Raw genomic sequence first — 23,009 nt, 5'->3', positions numbered from 1 at the left:
GATCGAGGGACGTGATCGTTCCCCTCTATTCGACATTGGTGAGGCCTCATCTGGAGTACTGTGTCCAGTTTTGGGCCCCACACTTCAAGAAGGATGTGGATAAATTGGAGAGAGTCCAGCGAAGGGCAACAAAAATGATGAGGGGACTGGAACACATGACTTATGAGGAGAGGCTGAGGGAGCTGGGATTGTTTAGCCTGCAGAAGAGAAGAATGAGGGGGGATTTGATAGCTGCTTTCAACTACCTGAAAGGGGGTTCCAAAGAGGATGGCTCTAGACTGTTCTCAATGGTAGCAGATGACAGAACGAGGAGTAATGGTCTCAAGTTGCAGTGGGGGAGGTTTAGATTGGATATTAGGAAAAACTTTTTCACTAAGAGGGTGGTGAAACACTGGAATGCGTTACCTAGGGAGGTGGTAGAATCTCCTTCCTTAGAGGTTTTTAAGGTCAGGCTTGACAAAGCCCTGGCTGGGATGATTTAACTGGGAATTGGTCCTGCTTTGAGCAGGGGGTTGGACTAGATGACCTTCTGGGGTCCCTTCCAACCCTGATATTCTATGATTCTATGATTCTAGGTGGCAAAGTTTGCAGACACTACAAAATCAATGGTTATTAGCCAGGATGGGCAGGGATGGTGTCCTTATCCTCTGTTTGCCAGAAGCTGGGAATGGGTGACGGGGATGGATCACTTGATGATTATCTGTTTTGTTCATTCCTTCTGGGGCACCTGGCATTGGCCACTGTCAGAAGACAGGATACTGAGCTAGATGGACCTTTAGTCTGATCCAGTGTGGCCATTCTTATGTTCTTAAATTTACTCAACATAGTTAAGTGCAAAGGTGACTCCAAAGAGTTACAAAAGAATCTCTCAAAACTGGGTGGCTGGGCGGCAAAATGGCAGATGAAATTCAGTGTTGATAAATGCAAAGTAATGCACATTGGAAAACATAATCCTGATTATATGTACAAAATGATGGGGTCTAAATTAGCTGTTACCACTCAAGAATGAGATCTTGGAGTCATTATGGATAGTTCTCTGAAAACATCTGTTCAAAAACGATATATTAGAAATGGAAAAGGAGATTAAAAACACTGGGACTGTTCAGCTTGGAAAAAAAGACACCTAAGGGGGGAGATGATCAAAGTCTATAAAATCATGACTGGTGTAGAGAAAGTGAACAAGGAAGTGTTACTTATCGCTTCTCATAACACAAGAACTAGGGGTCGCCCAGTGAAATGAATAGGCAGCAGGTTTAAATGAAACAAATGGAAGTACTTCTTCACACAACACAGTCAAGCTGTGGAACTCATTGTCAAAGGATGTTGTGAAGGCCAGAAGTATAACTGGGTTCAAAAGAACAAGATAAATTCATGGAGGATAGGTCCATCAATGACTATTAGCTAAGATGGTCAGGGATGCAACCCCAGGCTCTGGGTGTCCCTACGCCTCTGACTGTCAGATTCTGGAACTGGATGACGGGATGGTTCCTGCGAATCACCCCATTCTATGCATTCCCTCTGAAGCATCTGGTGCCGGCCACTGTCAGAAAACTGGATTAGGGCTAGATGGACCATTCGTCTGACCCCTTGTGGCCATTCGTATGTTTACCACCAGAGTTCCTATTTTTGCTTTTGCTTCTCCAGCCTTCAACTTCCAACTTTTCCTACTGTTTCATGGTTCTGTCAATGTGGGTCAAATTGCAGGAGACATTTGCTTCCAGAGCTCGTTTACTGTTTCTCACAAGACAGCTGCAATAATATTTCTACAGAGTGATGTGAAGGTCCTTACCTCTGCTCCTGCAGCCATATGGTCCTGATCCAACATCTGCTGAAATTAGTCGGAGTCAGGTCAAGCCCTAAAAGTGCCATTTCTGCAGCATCCTCAACCTCTGTCAGCCATGGAATGAAGGACAAATTCTAGGTCTCAAAATGGAATCCTTGCATGCCTTGTACATTTTACTCCTGCCAGGCTGGCCTATCAGCAGCATTTCTGCATTTTAGTTTATCTTTTTCAGTTACAGCATGAATTCTTCTCTGGTTAGCATGATTCACTCAGTTTTTCTTTTTGGAAACCATTCTCAATTTGACACATCATGTAGATCTTATAAGTACAGGACTTTCCACCTTCACCATTCAGTTTAATCACCCGTTTTGATCGGGGTCTATTAAAAATATCATTGGGAAAACAGTATATTTTTTGCTAACAATCTTTTTATAGGGGTTTTTTTCAGTTTTGAAAACTTATTGTTTGAAATATTTAACACTAGGCTGGACAAACCCATGGAGAATAGACTACTGAGAGAACAATCTTGTGCTAGGCCCTGCGTTCAAGATTGGGAGAAGGGCACGATGTAGATGGTTTCTGATAGGGGTTTTTCATTTCAGATTAATTTGATTCTACATAACGATGCATCCTTTTCTTTGACATGTCCAGTGCTGAAGCTAGGCGTATTGCTGGTGATGTGTTGACCTTTTGTTCCCTTGGCAGTGTCCTGGACAGCCCTAGCAGACTTGATGAGGAGCACAGACTTATTGCCCGATATGCTGCCAGGCTGGCTGCGGAAGCTGGAAATGCAGTAAGTAAATGCATTGATTCTCCAATTTGATTTTCTCTGGCTCTTTTCTTATTAAGGAAGGTAGCAAAATGTTTTTCAGAGCTTTGATTAGCAGCTTAATATTGTGCTAAATTGAGTCAAATTGTCTTTTTTTCTGCTTAGCTGATGTAAAATGAGGCATTACTTCCCTTTCCACTCCTTTCTCACTGTTTATAGCATGAATAGCACCTTCCCAGTATTGCACTATACCCCTTCTCAAGAAGGTTAGGGAAAATGTCCAGGAAATGGCAACATGATTACAAGCATGGAAAGACTGTCACATGGGAAGAAATTAAATAGATTAGTCCTACATAGTGTAGAGAATGGACAAATAGGTGGACACATGATAAAGGCATATAAAATATCATATGCTACAGAGAATGTAAATCAGTCACTATAGTACAAGAAAAAGGGGGGAAAGCCAATGAATTAAAAAGCCAAAAAATTTAAATTGATAAAGGAAAAACTTCTTCCCACAGCACATAGAATCACAGAAATGTAGGACTGGAAGGGACCTTGAGAGGTCATCTAGTCCAGTCCTCTGCACTCAGGGCAGGACTATGTAATAACTATTGATGTCTATGTATTATAGTACTTCTAGCACCTTTAGCTGGAAGAGCCCAGAGGAATCTGGCATGTGGATTTAGGAATGGGAAGAACATAGGTGATTTTGAGGTTGCAGACAGGAAAACCCAGAGAACCCCTGCTTCATTAGCATTAACTTACCTGTGAATTCCCTCAGTATTTCCATCAGGACATGGACTCTCTATGCATCCTTCAGTTCAGCAGCAATGAACTCTGGTTCCTGCAGCTGTACCTACTCACTCCTGGCCAGTGTTCCCTTTTCATCTGAATTAATTGCCAAAAGATATCATAGGGAACTTGGAGAACCTGCAGAACTAAGAATTTAGTGAGAGTTAATAGAAGATTAGCTGTTTATATCAAGGTTATAAATATTTGACTTTTTCACACTAGCTGATGCATTCCCATGGGAAGACATAGCATTTGGACTGACAACCTTCCCCCGGTTTCAGCTGGGAAGTTCTGCTCTGAACTACAGCCAGGGTTCTATAAAAGCACCAACAGCAAAGGCCACCTAAATATGCACTTAATCAGATTTTCCAGGTGATGGGGCCATGCTCCCTACTATGATCCCTGCCCATTGTAGAGATTACAGATATGCAGAACTCTGTGGTCAGGGTGAATGCAAGATTGTTTATGTCCTGTTTATACAGACTCCTTACGATATACCTCCTATGTCCACCCTGAATAGTAGCTCTAAACTTGCACAACTAACACTGCCTTAATGACACACTCTAAGGCCTGCTCTGATTAGCTCTGGGCTTGTTGGTGTGGAGTGGGTTGATGGAGTCTTGCACTCAAAGCCCCACTGTATCCCTTCATCCCCAGCTCAGATAATATGACTACCTCATCAGCATTTCAGAATTATGAATACCCACCTTGTCCTCAAACAATCTTCAAAAGTAGGACTATCCACTCCAAGCCAGTGAACAGTCTGAATTTCTTCTGCCACAGTGTAAGATGGATTGAACAGTACGACTATGAATAGCCATATGAATGCTTCTTGCTACCTCTGGCAGTATAAATACTCTCATCATCTCCTCCTGCAGTGTGTAGGCCCTTTTACTAGCTCCATCAATATGCATTCATACAGTGATCTGAATTCCTGAAGGGGTTATGAGCAGATATTTTCCTTTTGTAGAGCTTTAATAACAAGAAATCTTTTAAAATTCTAGAAATGGACACATCAGCTCCTCATTATCCCTTTGATGGGGCTGTCGAGGAAATCTCTGTATTTGAATTTTCTGAAGTCATTTAATTCACTACACACACATGTATTGCTCTAATGGTACAGTATTTAAGTGACTGTTCTCTGTTGGTGGGAAACGGGGTAATCTGAGTAATCTTTGTGTAAAACTTAAAGTTGCTGAGAAGCTTAATAATTTATTTGCGTCAATCTTCACCACAGAGAATGCTGGGGAGATGTCTATCCCTGACCTATTCTAAATTACTAAAAGTGAGGTACTCTCAGAGATTGGTGATGTCAGAAAAAGATGTGCTGAAATAAATCGATGATTTAAAAACCAGAAAGTCATCCAGTCCAGATGGTGTATATCCAGGAGTTCTGAAGAAGCTCATGTATTAAGTGGCTTAGCGGGATAAAAGAGAACTGGTTGACAGGTTATTTAGACTTTCAAAAGGACTTTGATAAGGTACCTTACAAAAGGCTATTAAAGAAGCTAAGTCATTATGTGGTGAGAGGCAAATTATTGTCATAGATCAAAAACTGGTTAGGAGATAGGAAACAGAGTAGGAATAAATGGTAAATTTTCATTGTGGCAAAAGGTTAAAAGCAGGGAGCCTAAAGGTTCTTTACTAGGTCAGGTGTTATTAAATATATTTAATTATCTGGAATGGGATGAATAATGAAGTAGTAAAATTTGTAGAAGACACAAAGGACCTTCACAAAACAGAGAATTAATCTGAAAACAGCAAGATAAAATTCAGTAAAGACAAGTGCAAAGCACTGCGTTTACGAAGGAAAGAATCAAATGCACAACTACAAAATGGGGAATAACTGGCTAGGTGGTAGAATTCCTAGAAAGGATCTAGGGGTTATAGTTGATTATAAATTGAATATGAGTCAACAAAGTGATGCTGTTGCGAAAAAGGCTAATATCATTCTGGGGTGTATTAACTGCAGTGTTGTATGTAAGACCTGGGTGCTAATTGTCCTGCTCTGCTCAGCACTGGTAAGGCCTTTGCTGAAGTATTGTGTCCAAGTCTGGGCACAACACTTTAGGAAAGGTGTGGATAAATTGGAGGGAATCCAGAGAATAGCAACAAAAATGATAAAAGGTTTGGAAAACCTGACCTATGAGGAAATGTTAAAAAAACTGGGCATGTTTAGTCTTGAGTATCAACTCAGAAAAAGGAAAGGAGTACGTGTGGCACCTTAGAGACTAACCAATTTAACTCAGGAAAAGGTCCTCCATGTCATCGGAGACAGCTCAGTGAAGGCCTCAGTTCAAGGTGGTGCTACAGGCAAAAAAGGAAACAAGATGTTAGGCTGCATAAGGAATTTGAACCCTGGGTGTGAGCTGATATAGAATACTGGGTGCATATTGGTCACCCCATCTCAAAAGAGATATTGAAGAGTTAGATGGGTTCAGAGAAGGGTGATGAAAACGATTAGAAGCATGGAAAACTCATATGAAGACAGGTTGAAAAGTTTAGGATTGTTTACCTCAGAGATGAGAAAGAGGGAACATGAAAGAAATATGTAAAATGAATGAATGAATTTGGATTAACTTCAAAAAGGAGAACTACACAAAAGTGAGGAGTTAGAGTGGAAATCAAAAGGAAAGGTCACAAGAGTGAAATGCCTGAAAGCTGTATGTAAACTTTTTAAAAATACATAACACAGGCTCACACTGTAGGTATACCTCAAATTAAAAAAAGCAGTAAGATAACCAAAAAAATGCCACCATGGCTAAACAAAGTTAAAAGAGTCAGTTAGAGACAAAAAGACATCTTTTAAAAATTGGAAGTCAAATTCTACTGAGGAACATAAACGGTGGCAAGTCAATCATAAAAGTATAATTAGGCAGACCTAATTTGAAGAGCAACTAGCAAAAGACACAAAAACTTACAGCAAAAGAATTCTAATGTACATCAGAAGCAGGAAGCTTGCCAATCAGTGGGGCCACTGGAAGATCGAGGTGCTACAGGAGCACTCAAGGAAGACAAGGCTGTTGCACAGAAGCTAAATTAATTCTTTGCATCAGTCTTCACTGTAAAGGATGGGTTTCAGAGTAACAGCTGTGTTAGTCTGTATTCGCAAAAAGAAAAGGAGTACTTGTGGCACCTTAGAGACTAACCAATTTATTTGAGCATGAGCTTTCATGAGCTACAGCTCACTTCATCGGATGCATACCGTGGAAACTGCAGCAGACATTATATACGCACAGAGATCATGAAACAATACCTCCTCCCACCTCACTGTCCTGCTGGTAATAGCTTATCTAAAGTGATCATCAAGTTGGGCCATTTCCAGCACAAATCCAGGTTTTCTCACCCTCCACCCCCCCACACACAAACTCACTCTCCTGCTGGTAATAGCCCATCCAAAGTGACAACTCTCTTCACAATGTGCATGATAATCAAGGTGGGCCATTTCCTGCACAAATCCAGGTTCTCTCACCCCCTCACCCCCCTCCAAAAACCACACACACAAACTCACTATCCTGCTGGTAATAGCTCATCCAAAGTGACCACTCTCCCTACAATGTGCATGATAATCAAAGTGGGCCATTTCTAGCACAAATTCAGGTTTTCTCACCCCCACCCCCATACACACACAAACTCACTCTCCTGCTGGTAATAGCTCATCCAAAGTGACCACTCTCCCTACAATGTGCATGGTAATCAAGGTGGGCCATGTCCAGCACAAATCCAGGCTTTCTCACCCCCGCCCCCTTTTTTTCCAAGGGACACACACACACACACACAAACTCACTCTCCTGCTGGCAATAGCTCATCCAAACTGACCACTCTCCAAGTTTAAATCCAAGTTTAACCAGAACGTCTGGTGCGGGGGGGGGGGCGCGCATAGGAAAAAACAAGGGGAAATAGGCTACCTTGCATAATGACTTAGCCACTCCCAGTCTCTATTTAAGCCTAAATTAATAGTATCCAATTTGCAAATGAATTCCAATTCAGCAGTTTCTCGCTGGAGTCTGGATTTGAAGTTTTTTTGTTTTAAGATAGTGACCTTCATGTCTGTGATTGCGTGACCAGAGAGATTGAAGTGTTCTCCGACTGGTTTATGAATGTTATAATTCTTGACATCTGATTTGTGTCCATTTATTCTTTTACGTAGAGACTGTCCAGTTTGACCAATGTACATAGCAGAGGGGCATTGCTGGCACATGATGGCATATATCACATTGGTGGATATGCAGGTGAACGAGTCTCTGATAGTGTGGCTGATGTTATTAGGCCCTGTGATGTTGTCCACTGAATAGATATGTGGGCACAGTTGGCAACGGGCTTTGCCCACCTTGATTACCATGCACATTGTAGGGAGAGTGGTCACTTTGGATGAGCTATTACCAGCAGGAGAGTGAGTTTGTGTGTGTATGGGGGTGGGGGTGAGAAAACCTGGATTTGTGCTGGAAATGGCCCACCTTGATTATCATGCACATTGTAGGGAGAGTGGTCACTTTGGATGAGCTATTACCAGCAGGATAGTGAGTTTGTGTGTGTGGTTTTTGGAGAGGGGTGAGGGGGTGAGAGAACCTGGATTTGTGCAGGAAATGGCCCACCTTGATTATCATGCACATTGTGAAGAGAGTTGTCACTTTGGATGGCCTATTACCAGCAGAAGAGTGAGTTTGTGGGGGGGGGTGTGGAGGGTGAGAAAACCTGGATTTGTGCTGGAAATGGCCCAACTTGATGATCACTTTAGATAAGCTATTACCAGCAGGACAGTGGGGTGGGAGGAGGTATTGTTTCATGGTCTCTGTGTATATAATGTCTTCTGCAGTTTCCACAGTATGCATCCGATGAAGTGAGCTGTAGCTCACGAAAGCTCATGCTCAAATAAATTGGTTAGTCTCTAAGGTGCCACAAGTACTCCTTTTCTTTTTACTGTAAAGGATGTGAGGGAGATTCCCACACCTGAGCCAGTCTTTTTAGGTGACTAAACTGAGAAACTGTCCCAGACTCAGGTCTCATCTAGCGGATGTTTTGGAACAAATTGATAAATTAAAGAGTAGTCAATCACCAGGACTAGATGGCATCACCCAAGAGTTCTGAAGGAACTCAAATATGAAAGTGCAGAACTACTAACTATAGTATATAACCTATTGCTTAAATCAGTGGATCTTCTGTCTCCAGTAATCACAGTTTATTTGCTGGAATACTGCAAGCACAGCTCCTGACATGTAATCAACCCAGTTAGACACTCTTAGATCCTGCTTTTATCTATGTTGGCTCTGGAAAAGTTTTGAATAGATTACTCTTGTTTGTCTCAAGCCAGGCTGTGGAATACAAATCATTTTATTGAAATTTGCTGCTCAGGATAGTTCCTCATGCTGAGGGAGGATGAGACAGGTGCAGACGCTGAGTCAGTCTCTTCAGAACTGTGGAAGCTTTAGCACTCCCTGTTGCTCCTTCGAGCACCAGGAAAGGGGGGCAAGTGCCAGTTGTGCCCTCATCAGTGCTGGTGAGATTGCTTATTTCCCTGCCATCAGGTTCCAAGTTTAAAACACCAGTTCTACTTTACCAAGATATTAAGCCTCAGTACCCACGAGTCCCGACACTGGTCTTGCTGCTACTTGGGATGGAACTCAAGGCCCAGTCTAGGATTCACTGGCACTCTTATACCACAGGGCCTTATTATCTCACAAGCTCTACCACTTCATATCACAGCAGGGGACAGTTTCAAGCTCTCAGTTTTTTCTAGCTTGTCAGTAACCTTTTCATGTGTAAATAGTTTGTGTTAGTTTAGGACTTAGGCTCCATAACATAGACATACCCTATGTCAGCATAGTCCCCTAGTGTAGACTCAACCTACACCGACAGAAGGGGATTTTCTCTCAGTGTAGGAACATCATATCCCTGAACCAAGTTAGCTTTGTTGACACAAGCACTCTTCCATCCACACAGCTGCACCTACACTGGTGGTTTTGTCGGTATAACTATGTCGGTCAAGTTGTGGTTTTTTCACACCTGTGACCAACATAGCTATGCTGACTTAACTTTCAAGTGTAGACCAAGCCTTAATGTACATAGTGTTTTGTTTGTAGTGCTTGCTTTCTTTGTATTCCAGCAATACATCTTCCTTTGTTTTTGTTACTGGAGTGATACTTCAGTTCCACGTTACTATGCAGACATCCCACAATTTAAACTTTATGTGAGGCTGTTATGCCCATTAACTCATTGCCTCATTTGTCTTGGTTAAAAGCCAGTAAGGACTAAGTACAGCACCTGCAAGTCCTTTACTAGGAGAACACAGCATGTCTGAGGAGCACCTCATGGAGAAATCCATGCTTCCAGCTTTGGATCCGGACTCTTATATGATTAAATGAGTACTCCTCCTCCAGAAGTGCTCTGGCTGCTCCTCTTTCCTCTCTGGCTCTCTCAAGGAGGAAAACCCCGTGAAGACCTACAGAGAGAAGAGGCATTGCTTCCCTTCCCTAGGGCCATCTGCCAAGGCCGCCAAAACTTCCACGTCTCTGGAAGTAAAAACTGTATGAGACCCAAGAAGTTTCCTCAACCTGTCATGGGGACTCCAGCCATTGTATTTCAGTGGATAAGGGTTCTCATAAACCTTCCAGTAAGAGCAAGAGCCCCTGAGTGCTGCTCCCCAGTATTGTCTGAATCGTTGCCCTCAGCACTGGTACAGTTGATTTTGATGCCAACCTCATCCCTACTGTTGAGTCCAGTACCCACCATCTACAACTCTGGAATCAGTGGAGGATGGTCAGGAGTTCTTTCACTGAAGAAATGAGTTCTGTCTCAGTACCGTATCCGGGCATGAAGCCTGGCTGAGAGGAATTCAGGATACTGGCAACTGAGAGGTGGCATTTGCAACTGCTTTTTCCTAACTCCTTCATTATCTTGGTTAATAAGAGAAGTTCAACCCAGAGTAGTAATTGGCAAAGTCATCTACAGCCAAAGATTCCAAGGCCAGAAGAGACCATTGTGATCATCTAGTCTGACTTCCTGTATAGCACAGGCCAGAGAAATAATTCCCCAAAATAATTCCTACAGCAGATAGTTTAGAAAAATATCCAATTTTGATTTAAAAATTGTCTGTGATGGAGAATCTACCATCAACTTTTGTAAATTGTTCCAATAGCTAATTACTCCTCACTGTAAAAATTTACACCTTATTTCCGGTCTGAAATGTATCTAGTTACAGTGTCCAGCCATTGGACCATATTAGACCTTTCTCTGCTAGATTGAAGATTAAATATTTGTTCCTTGTGCAGGTACTTATAGACTGGTTTCAGAGTAACAGCCTTATTAGTCTGTATTCGCAAAAAAAAAATGCACTTCATCCGATGAAGTGAGCTGTAGCTCACGAAAGCTTATGCTCAAATAAATTGGTTAGTCTCTAAGGTGCCACAAGTACTCCTTTTCTTTTTACTTATAGACTGTAATCAAGTCTCCCCTTAACCTTCTCTTTGTTAAGCTGTCCTCTTCAAAGGAAGTGTGAATACACCATGTTTGTTAGGGTCCTAGAACATACGTTTTCTCTCACTAGCTAGGAGTGGCAAGGTGGGCAAAATCACATGGGTGGCCCTCATTGCTTTGAGTACTTCCATGACTATTACTTGTACAACTGGGCTATGTTTTTAGAAGGTGGGAATTGTCTCTTTGGTCCCATATTTGTTTTGTCCTAATGTTCTCTGAGTACATCCAATATATGAGAGATTTTCTCTGTGAATCATAGAATCCTAGAATATCAGGGTTGGAAGGGACCTCAGGAGGTTATCTAGTCCAACCCCGTGCTCAAAGCAGGACCAATCCCCAACTAAATCATCCCAGCCAGGGCTTTGTCAAGCCTGACCTTAAAAACTTCTAAGGAAGGAGATTCCACCACCTCCCTAAGTAATGCATTCCAGTGTTTCACCACCCTCCTCGTGAAAAAGTTTTTCCTAATATCCAACCTAAACCTCCCCAACTGCAACTTGAGGCCATTACTCCTTGTTCTGTCATCAGCTACCACTGAGAACGGTCTAGATCCATCCTCTTTGGAACCCCCTTTCAGGTACTTGAAAGCAGCTATCAAATCCCCCCTCATTCTTCTCTTCCGCAGACTAAACAATCCCAGTTCCCTCAGCCTCTCCTCATAAGTCATGTGTTCCAGTCCCCTAATCATTTTTATTGTCCTCTGCTGGACTCTTTCCAATTTTTCCACATCCTTCTTGTAGTGTGGGGCCCAAAACTGGACACAGTACTCCAGATGAGGCCTCACCAATGTTGAATAGAGGGGAACAATCACGTCCCTTGATCTGCTGGCAATGCCCCAACTTATAGTCCCAAAATGCCATAGGCCTTCTTGGCAACAATGGCACACTGTTGACTCATATCCAGCTTCTCGTCCACTGTAACCCCTAGGTCTTTTTCAGCAGAACTGCTGCCTAGCCATTGGGTCCCTAGTCTGTAGCGATGCATAGGATTCTTCCATCCTAAGTGCAGGATTCTGTACTTGTCCTTGTTGAATATCATGAGATTTCTTTTGGCCCAGTCCTCTAATTTGACTAGGTCCCTCTGTATCCTATCCCTACCCTCCAGCGTATCTACCTCTCCCCGTAGCTTAGCGTTATCCGCGAACTTGCTGAGGGTGCAATCCACCCCATCGTCCAGATCGTTAATGAAGATATTGAACAAAACCGGCCCGAGGACCGACCCTGGGGGCACTCCACTTGATACCGGCTGCCAACTAGACATGGAGCCATTGATCACTACCCGTTAAGCCCGACAATCTAGCCAGCTTTCTATCCACCTTATCGTCCATTCATCCAGCCCATATTTCTTTAACTTACTGGCAAGAATACTGTGGGAGACCGTGTCAGAAGCTTTGCTAAAGTCAAGGAACAACACGTCCACTGCTTTCCCCTCATCCACAGAGCCAGTTATCTCGTCATAGAAGGCAATTAGATTAGTCAGGCATGACTTGCCCTGGGTGAATCCATGCTGACTGTTCCTGATCACTTTCCTCTCCTCTAAGTGCTTCAGAATTGATTCCTTGAGGACCTGCTCCATGATTTTTCCAGGGACTGACGAGAGGCAGATTGGCCTGTAGTTCCCCAGATCCTCCTCCTTCCCTTTTTCAAAGATGGGCACTTCATTAGCCTTTTTCCAGTCGTCTGGGACCTCCCCCGATCGCCATGAGTTTTCAAAGATAATGGCCAATGGCTCTGCAATCACATCCACCAACTCATTCAGCGCTCTCAGATGCAGTGCATCCGGCCCCATGGACTTGTGCTCGTCCAGCTTTTCTAAATAGTCCTGAACCACTTCTTTCTTCACAGAGGGCTGGTCTCCACCTCCCCATGCTGTGCTGCCCAGTGCAGTAGTCTGGGAGCTGACCTTCTTCATGAAGACAGAGGCAAAAAAAGCATTGAGTACATTAGCTTTTTCCACTTCCTCTGACACTAGCTTGCCTCCCTCATTCAGTAAGGGGCCCACACTTTCCTTGACTTTCTTCTTGTTGCTAACATACCTGAAGAAACCCTTCTTGTTACTCTTAACATCTCTTGCTAGCTGCAACTCCAGGTGTGATTTGGCCTTTCTGATTTCACTCCTGCATGCCCGAGCAATATTTTTATACTCTTCCCTGGTCATTTGTCCAATCTTCCACTTCTTGTAAGCTTCTTTTTTGTGTTTAAGATCAGCAAGGATTTCACTGTTAAGCCAAGCTGGTCGCCTGCCATATTTACTATTCTTTCTGCACATCGGGATGGTTTGTCCCTGTAACCTCTATAAGGATTCTTTAAAATACAGCCAACTCTGCTGGACTCCTTTCCTCCTCATGTTATTCTCCCAGGGGATCCTGCCCATCAGTTCCCTGAGGTTGTCAAAGTCTGCTTTTCTGAAGTCCAGGGTCCGTATTCTGCTGCTCTCCTTTCTTCCCTGTGTCAGGATCCTGAACTCAACCATCTCATGGTCACTGCCTCCCAGGTTTCCATCCACTTTTGCTTCCCCTACTAATTCTTCCCGGTTTGTGAGCAGCAGGTCAAGAAGAGCTCTGCCCCTAGTTGGTTCCTCCAGCACCTGCACCAGGGAATTGTCCCCTACACTTTCCAAAAACATCCTGGATTGTCTGTGCACCTCTGTATTGCTCTCCCAGCAGGTATCAGGTTATTGAAGTCTCCCATGAGAATCAGGGCCTGCGATCTAGTAACTTCCGTTAGTTGCCAGAAGAAAGCCTCGTCCACCTCATCCCCCTAATCCGGTGGTCTATAGTACACTCCCACCATGATATCACCCTTGTTGCTCACGCTTCTAAACTTAATCCAGAGACTTTCAGGTTTTTCTGCAGTTTCATACCGGAGCTCTGAGCAGTCATATTGCTCCCTTACATACAGTGCTACTCCCCCACCTTTTCTGCCCTGCCTGTCCTTCCTGAACAGCTTATATCCATCCATGACAGTACTCCAGTCATGGGAGTTATCCCACCAAGTCTCTGTTATTCCAGTCACATCATAATTCCTTGACTGTGCCAGGACCTCCAGTTCTCCCTGCTTGTTTCCCAGGCTTCGCGCATTTGTGTATAGGCACTTGAGATAACTTGCTGTTTGTCCTGCTTTCTTAGTATGAGGCAGGAGCCTTCCCCTTTCGCATTCTCCTGCTCATGCTTCCCCCCGGTATCCCACTTCCCCACTTACCTCAGGGCTTTGGTCTCCTTCCCCTGGTGAACCTTGTTTAAAACCCTCCTCACCAGGTTAGCCAGACTGCTTGCGAAGATGCTCTTCCCTCTCTTCGTTAGGTGGAGCCCATCTCTGCCTGGCACTCCTCCTTCTTGGAACACCATCCCATAATCAAAGAATCCAAATAAATAAATAAATAAATAAATAAAAATAAATGCTGATGCACCACACATTCAATATTTAGAACTCAAACGTGTCTGTGGATAAGAATGTCAAATGCTCAACAGATTCTGCATAGTTCATGCTGTTTAAGAGTGATAGGGTTTTATGTCGGTAGAGTGAGTGCTGATTAAAATAAATACCATGCTGGAGCTAGAAAACTCCACTCAGAGATGCAGCCTAGCCATTCCCAGGGGCTTTCGCACAGAATGGAAAATATGAAGAGAAAAAAATCTTGCAAGAAAAAATGTAGCTTTTCTTTTTAGCAATCTAAATTCCCATCTTACATGACATCTGGGAAGACGTTCTCAGCCTCTCAGTAAACCCATTCTGGACCCAGTTAATACTCCGGGGGGGATTCTGTGCCAAAAAAATTTCAAAATTCTGCATAAAAAAATTAAAAATTCTGCATATTTTATTTGTCAAAATAATACAATATAATCACACCAGTTTCAATTGTTTTAGTAATTTATTGAAACTACAATACAGAAAAAAGTCACAATAATTATTCAGCATTTCCTAAACACATGAAAGTTAAGTTACAAACACTTGGTAACTAATACCCTGCGTTCCAGTTATAATCCTGGATTTTCATTTAAATTACATTACAGAACACCAAACAACATAAAAAAAAATTTTTTTTAATGTAGAATGTCATTTTAAATTGCTCAGAATTTCACACCTGAAAGTCATACAGTTTTGCTAATCATTGTCCTGGACCTGGCTGGGGACTTTGGGAAGTGCTTGGTTCTGACTGTCCTGCCGTTTTACTGACTGCTTGGTCAATGTTTTATTTGCCCTCAAAGCCTTTTTTTTAAAATGGGTAAGTAAAATAAATCCTGAGCTGTAATCTAACCCCATTGTGCCACTTTGGCACAGGAGAAAAGTGAGGAAGCCCATAGATCTTCCAAGCTGAGGCGTCCGTTACTGTCATTTATAATAAGGGTCCTTTACATCACTCTGGCAATGTAGGGGCCTTAAAACTTTCACGGGCTTTATGCTCCTGGGGGAATTGACTGAGAATGGGAACAGTTAACTAACAATAGGAACATTAACAATGTTACTATGTAGGCAGGCTGCTTCATTTCTGCCTCAAAGAATGAGATCAATTAACCATCAACAGCAACTTTAACAATGTTACTACACAGTCAGGCTGTTACGTTTGTGCCTCTAGCCTGCCTCATGCATAATAAAAAGCCCTAACCTTCCACGCCAGGGAGCTGCAGTCGCAAGAGAGAGAGACAGAGTGTCTGTGTCTCTCTCTCTCACTTGTTGGCACACACTCGTCTGCCCAATGGCAATCAAGCATGCAGGCGCACACAGTCAGCCCCCTCTCTCTCAGGCTGCGCCACGCAAGCTGGAACAGACGCACTGCTAGGGAAGAGGCACCTGTACCCCAGCAGGGTTTTTTTGCATTTTTTCGGGGGGGGGGGGGAGAGGCACAGAAAAATGTGGGCCATATGAGTTCTGCACCCCCGGAGGGTGTGCAGTTAAGGGTTTCTGGCAGATCCCTGCATCCCTTCCTCCCGCTTCAAAAGAGGCTGAGCGAAAATATTATGAGTTCCTTTAGACTTATCCCCCCCTTCCCCCGGGGTCCCTAGTAGCGTCTGCTGCCACTGTGAGAGAGGCAGGGACATCAGGGTGCAACCCAAAAACAAAAACACTCAAAAAAATTAGACCTTTTTGGTAGGAAAGTTTATTCTACTAGGGGGTTTCAACTCAGGATTGCCAACCAGTAAACGCTGTTGGGCAGGTATGACTTTAACATATGGGACTCCATGCAAAAATTTAAAGACTGTTGCCAAAAGATGAGAGGCAAGGGTTCTCCTTCCTAGTGGGCAAGGGCCTTGTTACAAGCTGCTCTGGACACGGCTGCCGGGTCCGTGGCTTCATCGATGGCCATGCATAGGAGTTCCTGGTGGCAGTCCTCTGGGCTCGTGTAGGAGGTCCAACAGACTGTATAGGACCTGCCTTTCGAAGGAACGTCACTCTTTTTGGAGCAGATGGATGCAAAGCTTCTTGGTCTAAAGGACTCAAGGGCAACCCCACACTCCAGCCCCTTCCAGGAATCACTACATGCCTCCTCAACCCCTCTGGTACTCTGCCCTGGCTACCCATCAGGACCTACAGAGGAAAAGGAATAGGGATTATAGGATTAGATCACCTCCCCCTTCCACCTCTGCATCAATGCCTGCTCCACCTAGACATCCAGGGGGTTCTGAGCAGGCGTTTTGATGGGATGCTCAAGGAAGTGGTACCAGTTCCCATAATGCTAGACTGTGTTTTTCCTTTGTTTGCAGAATTTCAGAAGGAAGGGTTTCTACTTCCATGATTTTCTAAACCCCAAAACCAAGGGACATCTCAGGCCTATTTTAACCCTGCATCAAGTGAACAACTATCTCAAAAAGATAAAGATCCGTGTGGTCACCCTGGCATCCATTATTCCCTCTCTGGATTCTGGAGATTGGTATCCCGCCCTTGATTTAAGTGATGCCTACTGAGCAGATTAGGAGTGCAGGGCTGCTCTTACCTGGATGACTGGCTAGTCAAGGGCCAGCCTAGGGCTCAGGTTATTCAAGGCCCTAGGCCTACTGATCAATGCAGACAGTTTACCCTTTGGCCAGTACAGAGGATAAAGTTATTGGGGCAGTGTTGGACACTATCCAGGCCAGGGTGTTCCTCCCAGAGTTACAATTCCAATCGATCCTAACCCTGGTGAAACCTCAAATGTCATCCAGTCACAACAGCCCAAAAGTGTATGAGGCTTCTACACCATCTGGCCTTGCGCACATATGTGATACAACATGCGAGATTGCACCTCAAACCTCTCCAAACTTGGCTAGCCTCAGCTTCCTCACAAAGCTGTCTTTGTCTGGATACTGTACACACAATACCTTCCTCAATTTTAATTTCCCTAAATTGGTGATTGGATCCTCTCAACATTCAGGTGGACATTCTCTTCATCTGCCCTCAACCGTCAATGACTGGTCTCAGATGTGTCGGTGGTAGGGTGGGGAGCCCACCAGAGATCCCTCAGGACTCAGGGTCTTTGGTCACCGAGGGAGCTCTCCATATCAACATCAGAGAGCTCAGGGCAGTTCACCTTGCCTGTCAGGCTTCCCTGCCTCATATCACAGGGAGAAACCTGTTTGTTCTTACAGACAACACCACAATGCTGTTTTACTTCAACAGGCAGGAGGAACTAGCTCATCCTTCCTTTGTCAGGAAGCAGTTCACCTATGGGACTTTTATGAAGCCCATTCAATCAGAATGAGCTAGTCGATCATCTTAGTAGGTCTTTCCCCAGTCATGTGTGAAATCCTTGCTGATCTTGAACACAAAAAAGAAGCTTATAAGAAGTGGAAGATTGGACAAATGACCAGGGAAGAGTATAAAAATATTGCTCGGGGATGCAGGAGTGAAATCAGGAAGGCCAAATCACACCTGGAGTTGCAGCTAGCAAGAGATGTTGGGAGTAACAAGAAGGGTTTCTTCAGGTATGTTAGCAACAAGAAGAAAGTCAAGGAAAGTGTGGGCCCCTTACTGAATGAGGGAGGCAAGCTAGTGACAGAGGAAGTGGAAAAAGCTAATGTACTCAATGCTTTTTTTGCCTCTGTCTTCATGAAGAAGGTCAGCTCCCAGACTACTCCACTGGGCAGCACAGCATGGGGAGGAGGTGACCAGCCCTCTGTGGAGAAAGAAGTGGTTCGGGACTATTTAGAAAAGCTGGACGAGCACAAGTCCATGGGGCCAAATGCACTGCATCCGAGAGTGCTGAAGGAGATGGTGGATGTGATTGCAGAGCCATTGGCCATTATCTTTGAAAACTCATGGCGATCGGGGGAGGTCCCAGATGACTGGAAAAAGGCTAATGTAGTGCCCATCTTTAAAAAAGGGAAGAAGGAGGATCCTGGGAACTACAGGCCAGTCAGCCTCACGTCAGTTCCTGGAAAAATCATGGAGCAGGTCCTCAAGGAATCAATTCTGAAGCACTTAGAGGAGAGGAAAGTGATCAGGAACAGTCAGCATGGATTCACCCAGGGCAAGTCATGCCTGACTAATCTAATTGCCTTCTATGACGAGATAACTGGCTCTGTGGATGAGGGGAAAGTGGTGGACGCGTTGTTCCTTGACTTTAGCAAAGCTTTTGACACAGTCTCCCACAGTATTCTTGCCAGCAAGTTAAAGAAGTATGGGCTGGATGAATGGATGATAAGGTGGATAGAAAGTTGGCTAGATTGTCGGGCTCAAGGGATAGTGATCAATGGCTCCATGTCTAGTTGGCAGCCAGTATCAAGTGGAGTGCCCCAAGGGTCGGTCCTCGGGCCGGTTTTGTTCAATATCTTCATAAATGATCTGGAGGATGGTGTGGATTGCACCCTCAGCAAGTTTGCAGATGACTAAACTGGGAGGAGAGGTAGATACGCTGGAGGGTAGGGATAGGATACAGAGGGCCCTAGACAAATTAGAGGATTGGGCCAAAAGAAATCTGATGAGGTTCAACAAGGACAAGTGCAGAGTCCTGCACTTAGGACGGAAGAATCCCATGCACTGCTACAGACTAGGGACCAGATGGCTAGGCAGCAGTTCTGCAGAAAAGGACCTAGGGGTTACAGTGGACCAGAAGCTGGATATGAGTCAACAGTGTGCCCTTGTTGCCAAGAAGGCCAGTGGCATTTTGGGATGTATAGGTAGGGGCATTGCCAGCAGATCGAGGGACGTGATCGTTCCCCTCTATTCGACATTGGTGAGGCCTCATCTGGAGTACTGTGTCCAGTTTTGGGCCCCACACTACAAGAAGGATGTGGAAAAATTGGAGAGAGTCCAGCGGAGGGCAACAGAAATGATTAGGGGACTGGAACACATGACTTATGAGGAGAGGCTGAGGGAACTGGGATTGTGTAGTCTGCTGAAGAGAAGAATGAGGGGGGATTTGATAGCTGCTTTCAAGTACCTGAAAGGGGGTTCCAAAGAGGATGAATCTAGACTGTCTCAGTGGTAGCTGATGACAGAACAAGGAGTAACAGCCTCAAGTTGCAGTGGGGGAGGTCTAGGTTGGATATTAGGAAAAACTTTTTCACTAGAAGGGTGGTGAAACACTGGAATGTGTTACCTAGGGAGGTGGTGGAATCTCCTTCCTTAGAAGTTTTTAAGGTCAGGCTTGACAAAGCCCTGGCTGGGATGATTTAGTTGGGGATTGGTCCTGCTTTGAGCAGGGGGTTGGACTAGGTGACCTCCTGAGGTCCCTTCCAACCCTGATATTCTAGGATTTTATGATTGGTCTCTTCACCCGGACGTAGCCAAAGGCATTTTCCGGCAGTGGGGGACTCCCCCAATAGACCTATTTGTGAACAAGTACAAGAGAAAATGTTACCAATTATGCTCCCTTCTGGGTTCTATCACAGACACCTCCCTGCTACCCTGGATGGAAACTGCTTCCCCCCAGTCCCACTCCCACAGAGAGTGCTACTAAAAATCAAGCAGGACCATGCCTGGGTTATATTAATAGCCCCAGCATGGCCCTGCCAATACTGGTTCTGCATTCTGCTGGACCTCTCAATGGCGACTCGTCTCACTCCTGTTGCACCTGGATTTGATCACTCAGGGCCACTGTTGGCTCCTCAACCCAAACCTGTGTTCCCTTCATTTAAAGGCCTGGATGTTCCTCCACTAAATCCCAGAGAACAGGCTTGCTCAGACCAAGTTCACCAGGCGTTACTAAGTAGCAGAAAGCCTTCCACCAGACTCACCTACCTATCAAAATGGAAGTGGTTCTTGTTCCGGGCTTGCTAAACCGGAGTCTCGCTGACACAAAAAAAAAAAGATTTTTGCATGGAGTCTTTTAAAACCAGACTTCTTTCTTTAAACTAGATAAATTAGTGCCTTAGCATGGGTGAGGTAGCAGGTGGGGTTTATAGGCCTCCGTGCAGAAGTGTGTTTTTTCTCAAAGGTGGGCTGAGACAGATGGAGCAGCATGGAAGAAGACCCAGAGACAAGAGTGAGAAAAGGAAGCAAAGGGGAAGTTACAGCGTGTGGGAAGAGCTGGGGGAGGAATGCAAAGTGATGGGAGCAGAAGGGAGAGCAGGAGCCAGGCTTTTAGGGCCTTGAAGACAAAGAGAAAAGTTGCTTTAATCTAGTGTGAGGGAGGTGGAAGCCGTTCACCCAGTTAACTCAATGTATTTCGTAAGACTGAAAATGGAGATGATTTAACTCTGCTTATCACAGTGATTCTAGATTTGAAATGATCATGAAGACTAAGTACTAATGGACTTTGTGAGTAAGTTTTAGAGGCACGATCACAAGTTTTTGCCTTTCAGAAGGTGTGCATAGAGGGAAAGGAAAATATTCTGAACAATTCTGATCAGAATTCTACAGGAAATGTTTCATATCTAGAGCCAGCAAATGGAATGCTTCCCAATGAGCTCTAAATACAGGGTGCAAGGCAAGACAACTGTTCTATGACATTCATTGCAAAGGAGCAGGGACTTGTGGGGATGCAGTAAAAGCTTTTTAATACTTTTTTCTTCACAGAAAAAACTTTCATAAAAGAGACAACAGCTCTGTCCTAGAGGTAAGATAGCTGTAGGCATTGTTCTTCAGTTGATATGATCATGTACTAAATAATCCTTTAAAAAAAAAAAGGCAAGGAAATTGTCTGCATCAGTGAAATGATATGTCTGCAAATCCCTGTGTCAGATTATCAGTACTTTAAATGGAATAAAGTAAAAGATGTATATAAAGTCAAGCAGGTTGCAACCAACCTCACTTTCACTAGAGAAGTGCAGTTTGTTGGGACTACAGGTCCAACTGTTCACTTCTTGAGCCACTGAATTGAAAACAGTCGTGCATGCTGGGGACTGTATTTTCCGCCAGCCACATCTCTGTATCAAAGGTAAAGGCAGCTACAGGCAGAATTTATGTTTAAAGTTGGGCACCTAAAGCTAGAAGTAGTTTTTGTAAATTTGACCCCTAGCCTGTGGGAAGCACTAAGGTCACACCTGATCTAATAGACAAGTTGGTAGTATAAATACAGACAAACTCATGTCTTTGGTTTTACTGCTAGCAAAGTGATGTATAATCATGTAATGAAGATAGAAATACTACTAGCAAAAAAACTCATGGATTGCCAAATTCAAGACTGTCTAAATTAGGCTTCTCTGTAAATTCACACATTGCTAACACCAGGGCAGGTCCAGACAATGCACTGGTTAAAATTCCAGGAGCTGCCGACTCCTACTATACTCTGTTATTGGCTGAGCTTGTGAAGCGCGTATGCTCAAATTGATGGCATTTCTCTGTTTGGAAGTAATATGATCACTTGAACACCACATCTGCTAGATTCCAAAATTTCAGAGACTGTTCTAGGCATCAGTAGTCAGAACCATAATGATTTTGATGAAAAACAAAGAAACCAAGAGTGGGAAATGGGGGACATATAGTGCCCCTGACATCTGGTTAGCAGAACCACAGCTTCAACCCCCACCATAATCCTCTAAGGATCAAAGAGCTGATCATGGCACAAATTAACATCATTCCAGCATCACAAGAGCCCTCATTTTAGTTCAGCCTGTATCAGTTGATCTTAAGATGCTGACACTCTGAAAGAGAAAGCAAAGAAAGAAAGAAAGAATAAGAATGTGGGGAGGGGCACACACGGAGCCCCTTCCATGGGGGGAAGGGCTGGCACACAGAACTTCTGTTGGGAGTGTGAGAGTGGGGGACTCTTGTAAGCAGGGAAAGAGGGATATACACAGCCTCTGGCCTGTGTGAAAAATGGGGGACCTGGGCATGAAGGCTACACAGAACCTGTGCATGGCAGATGGACTGTAGGCCTGGGACCTAACTAAGCCCCTTACTAAACCAGCCTTGGGCAGCCCGGGATGAAACTCAGGGATTTCATCACTGAAATTAAGAAAAATAATGCTAGGCTGCTAATAAAGTACCCCCCCCCCGGAATGTCCCTAACAAGAGTTATAACCCACGAAATTATAAAATCAAAGCGCTCGAGCGTTACCCATTTTAAAAATACACAAAACACCAACAAATAATAACAAATAAAATAAGCTCTAACCAGCAAATGGATGCTAACCATCTGCACAAAAATAAATTACAATTTAAACTTAAATAAAAAACAAAAGACAATGCATAATTAATTACGTGTTACTTAAAAATAATAGATTTCATAATTTTTTTTTAAATTTACCTATATGATATAAATAAAAAACAAAGCTCCTTAAAAATCAACTTCAAACTACAATACAACAAGCTACAAAATATCATACCCTGCACAACAATAACGTATGAAAGCACCAATCCCCCCCAAACAAATAAATCCTAACTAGCCATCAAATAAAATTTGTATATTAAAAATGGTAAGCATCATAGATTTGCTTAGCATATGTATTCTGTATATATTGATAATAAATAAACATTTAAAACACAGTTATATAAAGCTCTTTCACTAAAAAAGGGCCTGCAAACCCGTAAAGCCCTAAGCCCCATGAGTAAGGGTAGGTGCCTTATGCCCCAAGCCCTAAAAAAAATTAATTGGGTCATACCCTGGGATCTTGGTAGGGTATAAACTGGGTGCCCCAAATTGTGCGGTTAACAGGAGGACCATGGTTTGGTCCTGGGAAGGCAGAATGGGGGGCACACAGAGTCCCTAGCATGGGGGGAATGGGGAGACATAGAGTACCTGGCATGAGGATGGGGATGGCCAGGTTGCAGCAAGTCCTGGACAGAGGAGAATGGGAGGGTGTCATAGAAGGTGTCTGTGGGGGAGAATGGA

The 23,009-nt window shown here is 43.9% G+C and overlaps 1 protein-coding gene across 3 annotated transcripts in view; it reads left to right on the top strand.

Annotated features, from left to right (window-relative positions):
- DTNB (dystrobrevin beta) overlaps positions 1–23,009 on the top strand; it is a 397,289-nt gene that overhangs the window by 263,823 nt on the left and 110,457 nt on the right. For all 3 annotated transcript variants that reach the window (XM_084624543.1, XM_084624545.1, XM_084624544.1), the window contains exon 12: positions 2,489–2,576. In XM_084624543.1, coding sequence (XP_084480669.1) covers positions 2,489–2,576 — 88 coding nt within the window. The remainder of the gene's footprint in view (positions 1–2,488; positions 2,577–23,009) is intronic.

Source organism: Lepidochelys olivacea (assembly GCF_965140295.1).
Source record: "Lepidochelys olivacea isolate rLepOli2 genome assembly, chromosome: 3".
NCBI lineage: Eukaryota > Metazoa > Chordata > Testudines > Cheloniidae > Lepidochelys > Lepidochelys olivacea.
The sequence above is the reverse complement of the archived record's forward strand: the minus strand, read 5'-3'. Positions and strand labels throughout refer to the sequence as shown.